At 42.8% G+C, this 14,394-nt stretch overlaps 6 protein-coding genes across 6 annotated transcripts; 3 read left to right on the top strand and 3 right to left on the bottom strand.

Moving 5' to 3' along the window:
- Window positions 1-1,270: 1,270 nt before the first annotated feature.
- Window positions 1,271-4,869, bottom strand: LOC131283969 (RNA cytidine acetyltransferase). The gene is given in 6 exon segments (XM_058312817.1): window positions 1,271-1,505; window positions 1,595-2,150; window positions 2,216-2,756; window positions 2,832-3,353; window positions 3,426-4,527; window positions 4,598-4,869. Coding segments are annotated over 6 exon segments (3,057 nt in total). The 5' UTR covers window positions 4,801-4,869; the 3' UTR covers window positions 1,271-1,372.
- Window positions 4,870-5,113: 244 nt separating this feature from the next.
- LOC131289599 (origin recognition complex subunit 5) lies at window positions 5,114-6,907 on the top strand. Its single transcript, XM_058318891.1, has 2 exons — window positions 5,114-5,759; window positions 5,827-6,907. The coding sequence occupies exons 1-2, from the start codon at window positions 5,154-5,156 to the stop codon at window positions 6,607-6,609; spliced, it is 1,389 nt and encodes a 462-aa protein (XP_058174874.1). The 5' UTR covers window positions 5,114-5,153; the 3' UTR covers window positions 6,610-6,907.
- LOC131289600 (DNA polymerase subunit gamma-2, mitochondrial) lies at window positions 6,252-7,796 on the bottom strand. Its single transcript, XM_058318892.1, has 2 exons — window positions 6,977-7,796; window positions 6,252-6,901 (listed from the first exon to the last, which is right to left on the bottom strand). The coding sequence occupies exons 1-2, from the start codon at window positions 7,794-7,796 to the stop codon at window positions 6,606-6,608; spliced, it is 1,116 nt and encodes a 371-aa protein (XP_058174875.1). The 3' UTR covers window positions 6,252-6,605.
- On the bottom strand, window positions 7,760-8,623 carry LOC131285278 (glutamyl-tRNA(Gln) amidotransferase subunit C, mitochondrial). The gene is made up of 3 exons (XM_058314130.1): window positions 8,612-8,623; window positions 8,163-8,536; window positions 7,760-8,093 (listed from the first exon to the last, which is right to left on the bottom strand). Exons 1-3 carry the CDS (start codon window positions 8,621-8,623, stop codon window positions 7,862-7,864), a joined length of 618 nt encoding a protein of 205 aa, XP_058170113.1. The 3' UTR covers window positions 7,760-7,861.
- Window positions 8,624-8,863: 240 nt separating this feature from the next.
- On the top strand, window positions 8,864-10,897 carry LOC131285276 (asparagine synthetase domain-containing protein CG17486). Its single transcript, XM_058314129.1, has 6 exons — window positions 8,864-8,923; window positions 8,984-9,392; window positions 9,456-9,643; window positions 9,710-10,128; window positions 10,190-10,370; window positions 10,433-10,897. The coding sequence occupies exons 1-6, from the start codon at window positions 8,864-8,866 to the stop codon at window positions 10,895-10,897; spliced, it is 1,722 nt and encodes a 573-aa protein (XP_058170112.1).
- A 273-nt stretch (window positions 10,898-11,170) lies between these two features.
- On the top strand, window positions 11,171-12,797 carry LOC131286919 (transcription initiation factor TFIID subunit 7). The gene is made up of 4 exons (XM_058315930.1): window positions 11,171-11,295; window positions 11,367-11,582; window positions 11,646-12,575; window positions 12,657-12,797. Exons 1-4 carry the CDS (start codon window positions 11,212-11,214, stop codon window positions 12,696-12,698), a joined length of 1,272 nt encoding a protein of 423 aa, XP_058171913.1. The 5' UTR covers window positions 11,171-11,211; the 3' UTR covers window positions 12,699-12,797.
- The last annotated feature ends 1,597 nt before the right edge of the window (window positions 12,798-14,394 follow it).

Below are 14,394 nucleotides of genomic sequence, written 5' to 3'. Positions count from 1 at the left end.
AAACAATTGAGACAGCATTACACACGTCAATCACACCAATCCCATAAACAAATATTACTCTCTCATATTCATGCAACCCGTTGGGCTTAAATTATACATGGCGCCGGAAGGTGTATTTCTTGTTAAGAATTGAAAACTATATTGTTATCCTACATCTATCAACCAAGATCAACAGTAAAATTTGGAAAGTAACTTCCGGAACACTGTTAGTAAGCTGAAATACACAACCTATTCATGATAAATATATAAATACATGGGTAATTAAACTTATCTTAAAAGATTAAATTGACGTTCGATGATAACAAGCAAAAACGTCCCCAGCTGTGGGGGTAAGCATAATGATTCGTTAAAGATCGCGATCAGCCGGACGCTGGTTAGCAAGGATTTGCGATTCGGAAACACGAACTACTAAACGAAACAAAAAAGAAACTATACACAATAAAGTAACGTAAGCAAGGCTACAACGCGCAGTAAACAGTACATACACTCATAGGATTTAATAGTATTGAACAGTTGTTGTTAACTGATGTGTAAGATAGATACGCAACCAAAACAAAGCGAGAACCATCTATTCCTTCGCCTTCGCCTCGTTAATTGTAACCCGCGCCGGTGGCTCCACGCAATGTAACATAGACAACAAGCGATTTCCTTATTCCGTTAAATATGCCACGAACCGTCTCGTTGGTCGCATCTGATGAAATTGTAAAAGATTTTATTCGTAAACGAAGATAGATGTTTGTGTGAGCTAGTGTTTCTTTAAAATAGCGTCAGTTTCTTAAAGATCAGGCGCATCAGTGTGCTACTTTTCCTTTCCACAGCTCCTCACAGACAGTTTAAACACGTACCAATAATTTTAGCGAGCAAAAGAAAAATGCATCATTACAATTAGTGCAACGAGACAGTTGGAACACAATTTTTTATTGTAAAGCTGATAAAGGGCTGGAAGAATCGTTTGAAATCGTATTGTATATTCTATGTATATGTTAGGAAATTGTTTTTTGTTTTTCTAGTGTTGATTTTCTCTATTTTTACTTATTACTTTTGATTTATTTATTTTACCATCAATAAATGTTATCATATACACCTATGACATTGTTCCATTTCCCATTTTCTTTTCGTTCGGTATACATGTGATATGGTTTTGTCCAAACAGGTAGTTTCATGATATCATGTATGTATGTGTATTGTTTAAATACACTGTTGTTAATATGTTTATTTACTCATCGCCAATTTTATTCGTTATCATGCAATACGCATGATCACCACACTTTCATGATTATTCATGACTTATTTAACATCCTGTTACATTTTCACAACGGCCACAGTTTTTTCGATACATTTTTTTTGTATATCTTCATTCCTCTGGTACATGTTAAGCTTTATTCTTGTGGAACTTTTGTTTTTTAGCAAATTTGCCCTTTTTCTTTTGGAACGTCGAGTCACCACCATTGCGCCCTCCAGATGGGTCGACCGAATCGTCATCCTCGATAAGTCGTTTTTCTCCACTGAAAAAAACAAACAAACAAATTACACACGACATGAGATTGTTAATTTTCTAATTCAGAACTTAGCTCCTTTTAAATCATCTACAAACCTTTTGATGGAAACAATTGTAGATTTTGTTTTCGACAGCACACTGTTCCATTCCTCGTCCGTACCCTTTATCGCGTACTGGTCGAGTTCGAGTTTCTTCAGCTTGGCCAGCTCCTTCTTCTGCTGCTTCTCCAGCCGTTTCACATCGTCGGCCAGCTCCTGGTTAAGGGTCTGCCGCAACGGCACCAAACCGTCGCCCATATCGAGCTCGCTTTCCTTCACCATCGAACCTTCGATCGTACGCTCCATCACTTGCATGATGTATGCGGTGAGCTTTTTCATGCAGTCGTAAAATCGTGCCAATACCTGGTTGCTGGGCATGTTGAACTCTTCCATCAGCTTGTCGATCGTCTTGTTCTGCAGTCCGCACCCAAGCAGGATGGCTTTTTGCAGCGATTCAATGTGAGCCCCCGCCATCTTGCCTTGGTAGTACAGGGAGGCCAGATCGGTAGTTAGATCCATGATTAGCTTATACTCTACCTGGCTGTTGGCGTACATCTCCAACCGCTGGATATCGTGCGGAAGAAAGACTTCATCGATCGTCTTTTGTGTAAGCTCTAGAAGCAATGGTATGAAGATATTAGTTAATTTTTAACGCAATTTTAACATTTTTTACCTTGACAATGTTCGATTGTCTTACCTTTTTCATCAACATGGACCGCTTTATTATCCAACAGCGAGAGCGCCAATCCGGTAGTAAATTTACTGAACGATTTCCCCAGCAGCTTCAGTATACGCCGACGGAAGTCGGCATAGTACTGTTTTAACCACTCTTTCGTTTCAAGCCGCTCGATGCACGGATTGATCGGACATAGCATAATGCACGAGTGCTCCCCGGTCAGCTCGTTCTCCTTCTGGCTGAGGTACACGGGCACAAACTTTTGCGACTTCCAGAAACGCAACAGCTCCGCGGTCAATCCGAAAGAAGTTCCGATGTAGTCTAAAATTTCCGGACGCCGCTCGCTGAGTGTTTTCAGCAGGGTAGGAATTTTCCTCCGTGGTGCGATCGTCTCTTTCAACAGATCGACCTCGTCGTCGTCGATCGTTTCGATGCCGTTGCTTTCGTCGTTGTCGCCGTCCTCGGCATCTTTACCAGCGATGGTAGGAAATCTTCCCTCGTAGTAGTTTTTCAGCAATTTCAAGGCACGTTTTCCGTAACCCATCTGTACGGAAGAGAGAGAGACATTGCCCGACAACATTGAATGCACTGCATCATTAAACAACATTATACTTCCTACCCTCTGATAGTTGGGATGCGTTGCGATGCGCACGATGCGCGCGCCGGCCAGCTTCGGAAACTCGCGATCGCCGTACTGCTCGGTAATATTCCAAGGGATTAAATCACCCGACGCTTTTGACCCTCGTGTTAACGATTTTTGAACGGTATGCGATGAAATCTCGCCCTCAAGACAGATTTGAATTACGACGAGAATTTCCGGTAACTGCGTCTTGTTGGTGATCGGTCCGAGCAAACAAAACAGATGGTGCGCTGGAGCGTCGCTCAGCATTTGCAGATCATTCGGGCTGTTCTTGTAGTGCGAGGACACGCAAATCGAAACGATGCGCTGCAGGAACGTTTCCGCCGCCCGGTGGTAGGAAAACAGCGCGTCACGATCGACGTAATAGAGCTCACAGTTTTCCGGCGGTGGACAGCCGGAGCTAAGATTTGGCACTACCGTGGCGTCCAGACACAGGAGCGACGTTAGCCACGATTCCACCGGATCATTCGGGTTGTAACGGATCGACTCTTCCAATTTAATCTACAAACAAGTTGAGTGTATTTAATGGAAAGATTAATTACTGATTAAATTAACGACCAACTAAATGCATACCGGAGGTGGGGCATTATTATCCTTCTGCAGTTGCGACAGGAGCTTAAGGCTAAGCGAACGACCCGTTCCTTCGTAGCCATTGATCGTCGAAGCCATGAAAACCAGATACGATCCGAGCATAGCCTTCACCATTGGCAACGGAATAGCGGCAGCCTCGTCGATTATCAGCAGATCGGCAGCGTTCAACAAGTGCGCATCGGTAGGTGAAATGTACTGAATCGTCTGCCGGTTGTTTCGCGTTACATTAATTCGTATGATGGCCTTGTTAAAATCCGGATTTGTCGAACGAATGATCGTGTAATCGGTATGCTCCTGGTATTCGAGCACATCGAATCCTTTCAGGATAAACTCGAACAACGTGATCAAATTTTCCGGCGAAGGCGATGTTACGTATACGTTCACGTAACCAAATGCAATTGAACCAGCAATTGCAAGTCCCATGGCAGCCGATTTTCCTCGACCTCGACCCGCTGTCAGCGATGTTGGCGGCTTCAGCTGTTTCTCAGCAAGTGCATCAATGAACTGAGCTACCGCTCGAGCCTGATCGTACGTGCGGCACAGGTTCACCAGTGGACCCACCGGTGGAGCATCAGCTAGGCTTTCTTTAAGCTCCAAAAGCTGCTCATTCTGACCGGCCCCCGTTATTGATGAAACATCCAGTGGCTTGACGTCTGCCGTGCGGGATGACAGGGGAAGCACGGTCAAATCATCGTTTACCAGCAGACAACGAGAACAGTCGGCCAGGGATAGGATCAAACGTTCATTGAACCGACAGGTAACGTTTTGGTGTGCCTCCGTGCGGTACCTTTTGTGTACATCCATGCTCATCGTGTACAGTTGTTTCAGCGACGAAATGGTTTTGAGAAGCAAGATGATCAACCCACCACCTTCGACCGTTTCAACCGTACGTGCCAGTAGGTTAGGCGTAAGGGCTTCGAAATCCTGCAATACACATACGCCGTAGGTCTTTCCCAAAATCGTATGCGTATCCTTGTAGTATCTGCCGTGGATAGTGGTCGCCACCCGGAAAGCATCGAACAGATCGGACTCATTGATATCGATCTTGCCCGACTGTATCTTCTTCGCACGCTTTTTGCCATGACTGCAAACAAATATAAAAAAAAAATAATTACCCATCTTACTGTCGAGAGTAAATGCTTTCGTATAGTTACTTTGAAATTGCTTCATCCTTGTTTTTGTAGCACCACAGCACTGTTGGTCGGGCTTTGACCGATGCCTTCGTCAAGATGTCGTACAGTATAGGGACTTGGTCACGACCCTTGTCGCCAACCACGACGAACATTGTCCGGTGGCCAAGCTTTACGCCATTCTCGATCATTACGCGAATGCGATTGTCAATCTTTTTCTTCACCATTTTGCGTAGCCCAGTTGACCTGACTGAATAAATCGAGAAGATCTGCTGAAAATTTCACTACGTCTACCCGGTTTCACGTGGAAATTCAAAACAAATGCGGTTTTCGTTTTGACATATACAGGGTGACTCCAGAAAGCTGGTTGTTTCGCTCAAGATGCATATATTTGAGGATGGGAATGTTCGTGCATCTCTCTGCGCATTTCTAGCAACCTTGCAATCGTTATTTTTGGCGCCATTTCTCAATCACAATATCCGCCCGCTGGAACAAAGATATATTCCGCGACGATCGTACGGGAATGGTGGTTTGATACAACTGTTTTATTATTTGTTAATTTATCACAAGAAAAACTACGATGGAGCAAAGTTTTCGAGAAAAAATTGTGGAGGAAATATCGCTACAATTCCCCTGCCGTGAAACTATCATTCGCAAGTTGTACCAGTACTATGGGACAGGGGATCCTTTTCCGCCTGCTATCTACATGTACGGTCATACCTCGACAGGGAAATCGTCCGTTCTTGAATCGTTGTTTTCACGCTTGGACGGTATAAGATACGTAGTACTTAACACGATCGGTGCCTATACGAACAAAATCTTCTTCGAAACTATCGCTCAAGAGTTGCAAGATCATTTGTTGTCTTCGGCAAACAATTATAGTTACAGTCGCAAACTTGAGTACATGAAAGACTTCCTCGCAGAGCTGCGGAAACTCGAACCTGCCTTTTCGTACGTCATTGTACTCGAGAATGCTGAGCGTTTACGTGATATGGACCATAATGTGCTCCCGATGATGCTGCAGCTTCCTGAAGCCACGGGATTGAACATATCCGTTGTGCTGGTTTCATCGTTGCCGTTCGAGAAATACTACACCAGAACCGGCCTGCCGCCGTTGATAAAATTGTTCGTGCCCGAGTACACACGGGACGATATACAGCGGATATTGATGAACGATTATGAGAAGGTATATTAAAAACTTTTTTCTTAGCTACCAATTGCACGTTACTCCATATTTTTATTCTATTTGGCAGATTAAGCTGGATGCATGCGATAGAACCAATTTCTGTGATTTATCCCCAAGCGAGCAGGCGAAGCGAAGTAGTCTGGTAGAAAAAACTCTAACTAAAGAATTCTACGCCAACTATGTGAACATCTTTCTTAGCACCTTTTGGAAGGTTTGCCGTGATGTGAAGGAGCTGCAGCTGGTTGCTAACGAGTGCTTCGTGAAATATTACGAACCGGTGCTAGAGGGAACGATCGACGCGCAGGATGCGATGAAACTTTGGCGTAATATTTCGAAAGTCATGAGATCCGCCCTTAGTACGATCTACATGCGCATGGGAATGGTCAGCCAGCAGGACGTTCCGGTGCGTCTAGCTCAAAACATAGAGTTGCCCTATTACGCCAAATATTTGCTAATTGCGGCGTATTTAGCAAGCCACAATGCTGCCAAGGAGGACAAACGTCTGTTTATGAAAAATCATGGAAAACAGAAGAAACGACTGCAAACCGTTAATGCACGTGCCAAGGTAGTGGAAAAAATGGCAACACAACTGGGCCCGAAACCGTTCAGCGTGGACAGACTGCTGGCAATTTTCTACGCCATCATAGACGAAAAGGTTGGATTAACATGCAATCTATTGGCGCAGATCCCAACATTGATGCACCTCAAGTTTCTCACGTGCTCTACGGGTGAAAGCAGCACCTTGGAAGGATCGTCACGACTGCAATGCAACGTCGGGCTGGACTTCATCGTGCAGATTGGCCGTATGGTCGGGTTCAATGTGCGCCAGTATTTGAGTGATTTTGTTTAGCTGGCTACGATTTTTATTAAATATTCCGGCAGATCAGAAATATGAATCGTTTCGCAAAGGGTTGTATCACGTGATCGGAGCTGCATAAGGCCAGTTTTCAGGGATTCGTTGTTAAGCACGATTGTATATGGTACACCGATGACATCCAGATGGGCAATCCGCCGCTGGTAGCTGCTTTCTGGCGTTTTACCGTGTTGTTCCAGGGCGCAGTTGAGTACGGAAATTTGTGCCTTGCGAAGAACAATCGAGAGATGCTTAGAAAGATCTTCCAGATCGTGCCGTAGGGAATCATCTGCGAATAAAATGCGGAAATGGAATACAATAAAATATCATCCAAGTCTCTGTACGTTTTACTTAGTTCAAATACCTTGCGATTGGTACACGATACCGCACTTGAACGGCGCAATTTTCCGATGTATTTTTACACACTTCCCAGATGAATGGGATTCTAGAGCATCCATCAAAATGGCTAATGTGGCACGCGTAAGCTCATGCCGTACGCGCACCACAGAAGGTTTGATTTTCTTCTTCGAATTTGGAACCGTCAAATGAAGTTTGTCCAACTCATCTTCTCCTAGTCCCTTGGGCAACAGTTCTAAATGCTCCAGCTCCAGTGCGATTGGTTCGTCCATTCGTTCAGCGAATCGGGAACATATCGATACAGTTGTGGTTTCTGCGTTTTCGCTGGCCTTTGCATCGGAGATAAAGTATCGTCCGGGATTATCGGAAAAACGCATCCACCATATCTTGCGCTGCCGTTGTGTTTGATAAAGAAACTGTTTTGCCATCTGCGGTGGTACAAGGTAGGTCGTACACAACTCATTAGCCACCGGGAGCTCCAGCGAAAAGTGGTCTCCAAGCATCACCGAATAGTTGCTCTTTTCCTGCTCTACCGTAAGACCAAAAGGAAAACTTAAAGGATAATTTTCCCGTATAAAGTTAAAGTTTTCTCTTAAATTCAAGCTGCCACTGCCGGTATATACGGGTACGGAAGTTGTACCAGCCATTGAACTGCCTATCATGTGGTTCCACTGCTTGCGCAGATTGTCGTACAGCATTCGACCGATAGGCGTGAGAGATAATTGACGAACTACATTGTCTTCAATAATGAAATCTACAAATTTACTACGTCTGCAGGCCTCCAACAGCTCCACAAACGATTTGCCTACTCGAGCTTTATTTACCATTTCGCTCATTTGCCAAACGAATAAAAAGTTGTTTTAATTGAAAGGACAATTCATCATTCGATACGCTATGACTGCTCGAGAGGAATGTTTCCTGGAGGAGCTACAAAATATTCCTCTTCAGTAATGGCAGCGTTCTTGAGCACTTCCTCCTGACAACCACCATCGTCGACTATATCCGGCCGTAGCGTTAGCTTGTGTTGTTCCAACACGCAATATAGTGGTTGAACACCATCTGTTTCAATATGAAGAATCCTTGAAGCGAATTCGATAGAATCTTGTAATGTTTTGTAAGCCTCCCTATACAATAAAAATAAAAGAAAAATGATAAGTACAACTTCCATGACGTAACAATTTATGCTTTCTTACTTGCTGTCGAGGTTTACAAGTGACAACCGCTCCAACAATCGGACAGTTTGGTCAGTAAGAACAATCGGTGTAGTTTTTCCAGGCCCGCTTTCATTCACCTCCGTGGAGCTCTTAATAGGATTCTGGGGCACTTTAGTCGGGTACCGTAGACGCTTTGCCTCCCAAATGCGGTTCTGGATGTCCTTTGTGACAGAGGGTGGCGGCGGAGTGGCATGTACCGTAGCGAAACTTCTATGTACGATTCGCGTAGCAATTCCTCGAAACATGTTCAATTTTCCAAAATTGTATTTCACACGCCATCCACTATTTATCACCGTGTAATTAGATAACGACCGCACCGAGAACAAATCAACAACAACAATCAACAAACAAACCTGACAGTCCAGGGTATTTATAAAATACGAATTGTTGACAATTTCATTTGTAGGTTTTTCTTAACTACCAACAACCTTGGTTTTCATCTGACTATCTTTTCTAAAAATCGAACAGATAAAAAATTATTACTTTCTTAAATGCAAGTATGCCAGGTATAGATTTTGTAAATTTCTTTTTTCTACGAGTAAGTAGTTTATTGTTTAAAATTTTTAGTAATGTTTACTAAAATGAACAGGTCACGCAACACTGTTCTGCCCATCACTATTTAACTGTTTTTAAAGTTGTTTTGATAAACTGTTGTCATTTGTACAAACCATAACAAAATCATGTGCGGCATATTTTGTTACATTTGCGCCGGTGAAAATCCTTCCGAGGGTGAAGCCATCGTGAGTAATAATTTGTTTTTAATAACTCCATTATATTCGAAATGTATCTCCTCTTTTCAGCTACAATCATGTATTGGCTTGCTCAAAAATCGTGGACCAAACCAAAGCGCTCAGGTTTGGGTCGGTACGCAGGCACTTTTCTATGGTTCCGTCCTATGGCACCAAGGGGCAACGTTGTGCAGGCAGCCTGTGGAGACCGACAAAACGGTTATGGTATTTAATGGAGACATTTTTCAACAACGAGACGATGTAGAAAAAAGCGATACCCTTTGGTTGTTGCGAAGAATCGAATTGTGCCAAAGTGACAACGATCTTTGCCAACTTTTTGGCCGGCTTCGGGGTCCGTTTAGTGTGATATTCTTTCGAAAAAAAGAAAATAAGCTTTTCTTTGCCCGTGATGCTGTGGGACGAAATTCATTATTAGTTGGAAAGACCCCAGATGCAAATTGGTTTATCACTAGTGTTGGTGGTAAGTCTCATTTTTTTCGCAAGGTAAAATAAAAAGTGTGGCATAATTATTGGTTAATTATAGGTAATATTTCTGGCTGCACAGTTCATGAGCTTCCTCCATGTGGTTTATATTACATCGACCTAGCACACCTTAACGAGAAACATCCGTTTGCCGTTTACCCCTGGAGAGAAGACTATTCAGAGGCCGAACGAATATTTGGAGAATTAACCATTAGGCATCATATCATTCTTGATCAGTTGCCTAGTTTAGTACCAGAAAAAGTGAGTAAAATAATTCAAATATGATTTATGTCACAGGTGTGCTTTTTTTTCTAGCCCCAATACGAATTCCACAAAATGTTCAATAACACATCGCCACTTGTTGAAAACTTGTTTGATTTTATTTCTCAATCCGAGGACATTAACAATGTGTGCGACCAATTGCTATCTGCGTTACGTATGTCGATTAAGGAGCGCGTGGTGAATACCACCAAATCATGTAAAATTTGTCTTCCGATGTCAACGAAATGCAGTCACGCTAAAGTGGGCATACTTTTCTCAGGCGGTATAGATTGTACAATTTTAGCCTTGCTAGCCGATGAGTATGTTCCTGACAAAATTCCAATTGAGTTATTGAACGTTGCCTTTGAAAAAATAAACCGCACGTCGTCGCAGCAGCCTGTCGAATGGAACGTTCCCGATAGAGTCACAGGAAAAGCTTCGGTAGAAGAACTACGGCTTCTACGTCCTAATCGGTAAATATGTTCACTGTGTCCCGCACACGATGTTAGACTTAATTCTAGATTTATGTTTTAGGAAGTGGATTTTTGTAGAGATCAATGTTTTACGAAGTGAGTTGGGACTCCACCGTAACAGGATTTCCGATCTAGTATATCCCTTATGCAACGTGTTGGACGAGTCATTGGGTGCTGCTCTGTGGTTTGCTTCGAAAGGCGTTGGAATGTGCAACGGAGAACCCTACACAAGTAGCAGCCGAGTAAGTATTGGTATTTGAGTGATTGCTTTTCAAATGCCCATAATTTTTTTTCTCAATTTTAGATCCTGCTGTTAGGGTCTGGAGCGGATGAACTTTTCGGAGGGTACACCCGACACAAAGCCGCATTTGAACGTTGTCTGCGAGACCCAGAAGTCGTTGCCGGGTCCACCGAATCATTCGAGAATGCATTCCACGCATTGAATGAGGAGCTTAATTTAGACTGGAATCGTCTGCCAAGCAGAAACCTGGCTCGCGATGATAGGGTTATAAGCGATCATGGGGCAACCCCGAGAACACCGTACCTTCAAGAAGATTTCATTGCAATTGTACGGTCATTGAAGGCTTGTCAGAGGTGCTATCACCCGCTTGGTCCCGGGATTGGTGATAAGCTGATTCTACGCATCTGTGCCTATAAGCTCGGTCTACGAGAGGCCTGTATTTTACGCAAACGTGCATTACAATTTGGCTCTAAGATTGCTGATAGGAAGCAGAATGCGATGGATCGATCATCATTTTTGGATCATTAAAGGTTTAATCAAATCAATCGTGAACTCGTTCGTTTATGATGATGGCAACACAATGCAAATATTCCATAATCGTTTTTAATTTCCAGCTTACTCTGTTCTTTTTGTAAAATTTTCACAACGATTATTTTTTTGAAATTTATGGCAAAAATGTCATCCACGCGATGCTTCCGTGTGCATATTTTCGTAAGTGAGTTTTTCTTTATATATACCTTGATATTTCCCAGGCTTTTTTTTGGTGACATTTTGTGGCTATTCAGTCTAGCAAATTGCTGTTGTTGAGTTGATCAGTGCTTGTTTCCACATAAATTTCTATAATGCCGGATAAACCAACTAAAACGGAAGCCAAAAAAGATGATGTAGCTGAACTTGAAACGCAATTCATCATGCGCATGCCAAAGGTTTGTATTTTAAGGCCGTTGCTATCAGCTTTCATGTGTTTATGCTAACATCACCGCTCTGCGACCATCAGGAACCGTCGGGTGCTCTTCGTGAGGCGATTCAAAGTGGCGCAAATAACTTGAAGGATCGACTGTTTATCCGTTTGGACAACGATCTACGTTATGGGGAGGTCCGGTTCGACCATTGGTTGCTCCACGCCAAGGTGGTTGATCTTCCAACTATCATAGAATCGCTGAAAACGATTGATTCGAAAAACTTTTATAAAACCGCCGACATTTGCCAAATGGTAAACATTATTCGTTTGTATATTGGAAGATTACGAACTTATTATTAATCGTTGCATCCGTAGATGATTTGCAAGGAGGAGCCCGATCAGCAGTCCGCGGAAGAGGAATCGCCGAATAAGAATAAGAAAAAAGATCCTAACAAAGTTGACAAGAAGTACCTTTGGCCGCACGGAATTACACCACCGTGTAAAAACGTACGCAAACGACGGTTCCGTAAAACGTTGAAGAAAAAATATGTCGAGGCGCCGGAAATAGAAAAAGAAGTGAAACGGCTATTGCGGGTGGATAACGATGCGGTGAACGTCAAGTGGGAGCTCATCACCGAGGAGGAAGATCCAAACAAACCGTCCCCGGGTTCGGGAACGGACAACGGGGCCCCGAACAAGAGCCCATCGAAGAACACTAAAAAGAGTAGTTACAACAAGGAGTTGGGCGAGCACGATATCTTCGGTGAGGAAGTTTCCGATTCCGACGAAGAAGATAATCCGATCAACAAGAACATCGACATCGACGAAAGCAGCCGGTTGTCGGCGGAAGCTGACGATAGCCGACTGTCCGATTCCAGCTCCTACCAGGGAACGCAACAGGGTGAACGGAATCCAGCGACCGAATTTAACAAGAGCATGTTCAGCGGAGCTGGTTCTAGCAGTGGATATCGGGCGTCTCGGCGTTCCGACACGGGTGCCGGTGGATCGAAGTCCATGTCCTACTTCCAGGGTGAGAGCTCACGTATGGATTCCGATAACGATTCGTCCGACATGCCACAGGGTGGCGGTTTTGGCAATAGTCAAAACAGCAACGCGAACAGCGCAACTGCTAGCGTTAACAATAATGCGCGAATCTATGAGCTTCAGCGACAAATTAGCGACCTTAAAGCGCAACGAAACCAGAAGGAGCAAGAAATTCGGACCATCGAAAATCAAACGCTGCGGCAAAGGCTGCAAGACAAGCTGGATAGCTTGCTTATGGAGATTGAAGATAAGGAAAAGGAGGTAAGGCTATCGACGTTCATCAAAGTCCATCATTAAGTAAAACAAAATCAAAATTACCGATTTTGCTTATTCTTTTTTCAGATACAAGATCTTCAGGCTGGAGATAAATATAATTTGGATTAAAAATTTGCGAAGATAAATGCGGGCAATCCAGCGGATTAGTCATCGTTTCAAACAATATATGTATTTGTTTTGTATCTAATAAACTATATATATAGCCAAATAAACTTTAGATGACAATATTGTGGGCTGCAAGATATACTCAAGTACTTTACAATTCGCTACCGTTCAACGACATGGGACATTTTTCGTTGAATTTATTTTTGAAACATTGACTTGTCGTTTTAGTTTGTGAACTAAAATAAATTGATAAGCTCACTGTAGAAACCGGTCTTACCTTCATTAAAATAATGGTATTGTAACATTTGTACGTAGGCATAAATCCTTTTCACAAAACTTACCTTCTTTTTGATTAGCAACTCAAGTTAGACAATTGATGACAACAAAAAGTCTAGTTATTGACGAATAGAAAAACGGTAAGGCATAAACTTCGTCTATAAAAAGGATTTATTTTTCTTTGTAAACAGTTATAAGATCGCTTCTACGGCGCTTCTACGGCGCTCTGGGGAATGTGTGTGTTGTGTGTGTCTTTTTTTAGAAATGTAAGTCTCGTGTGTATAACTATGTTTTCCCGTTTACAATAACTACAATAAACTTTACTTTGTTTTCACTGCATAAGGCAATCGTTTGCTTCTGGTGAGTTAAATATGTATGTAATGTTCCATTTGTTCCTAGTCGTGAATGAGGGAGTGCGTGACTCCGGGGCTTTAGATTACCGATACTGAGTATATAATACGAATATTGGATCAATTTTGTAAGTTTGTTTTTCTTCGGGGTAAGGAAAAGTGCTTATATCCCTTGTCGCCGGTTGTATTATCGCTACAAAATATGCTACTGCTATGCGATTAACAAAAAAAATACTGTATAATAGTGTACGCAGTAATGGGAAATACTTCTACAGAAAGGATGAACATGAAAGAGGGGTTTGGTCACAGCGAAGAACAGGATAGAACAGGTGGCCTGGTCAGGAGTATGCTCGTACCTTCACTTCGGCCGCCACACAACGAACATGTCGGCAACCGGTAGGACAATGATTAAAAAATACTATAACGTCTATATAACTTTGCACCAATGCCTGCATGCGTTTGCTGACCGTGTTTTTCTTCCCATGCTTTGTCCCGTGTTGTGCTTCCCAACACGCTGTGTTCTGCTTACGTAACGAACGTGCCTTTTCTATGTTTACCAACTCTTTTTCCGAGATAATCGCAACGCACGGTGTGCCCCTGAAGCTTAAGTTACGCAGTTTCCAAAATGTTAAGTACAACAGTTCATAAACAATGCTTCAGTTCTCCTAAGATATTTGGTATTTGATAATAAGGCCAACGCGTGTGTGCATACCTCTTGTTGCTGCTGAATGAGACGGTCCATTTCCTTGCAATTCTATGTACTCTGTCCCATCACTTTTCACTCACAATTGAATGAAACGAACAAACACGATGATGTTTCACATTTTTCTAACAGAACCCCTTAGACCAGCGGCCTATCTTTCTCCAATCAACTCTGCTGGTCAACTCAAATGTGATTGCTTTTACTCGATATAATTGATAACGATTGTATTAAGGTTTGTTGAATGTAAGTACCATGCAGGATATTATTTTAAGTATTTGTTGTCGCTGTAGATTTCTCGCAAGTATTCCTATTTTCTCTGTCTCTTTTCAAGCTCTATCGGATACCTGACTATCGGTCAGGTCTATCCTTC

The sequence above is a fragment of the Anopheles ziemanni genome, chromosome 3 (genome assembly GCF_943734765.1).
Source record: "Anopheles ziemanni chromosome 3, idAnoZiCoDA_A2_x.2, whole genome shotgun sequence".
In the NCBI taxonomy this organism is placed as follows: Eukaryota; Metazoa; Arthropoda; class Insecta; order Diptera; family Culicidae; genus Anopheles; species Anopheles ziemanni.
This window is presented reverse-complemented; position numbering and strand designations above follow the sequence as displayed.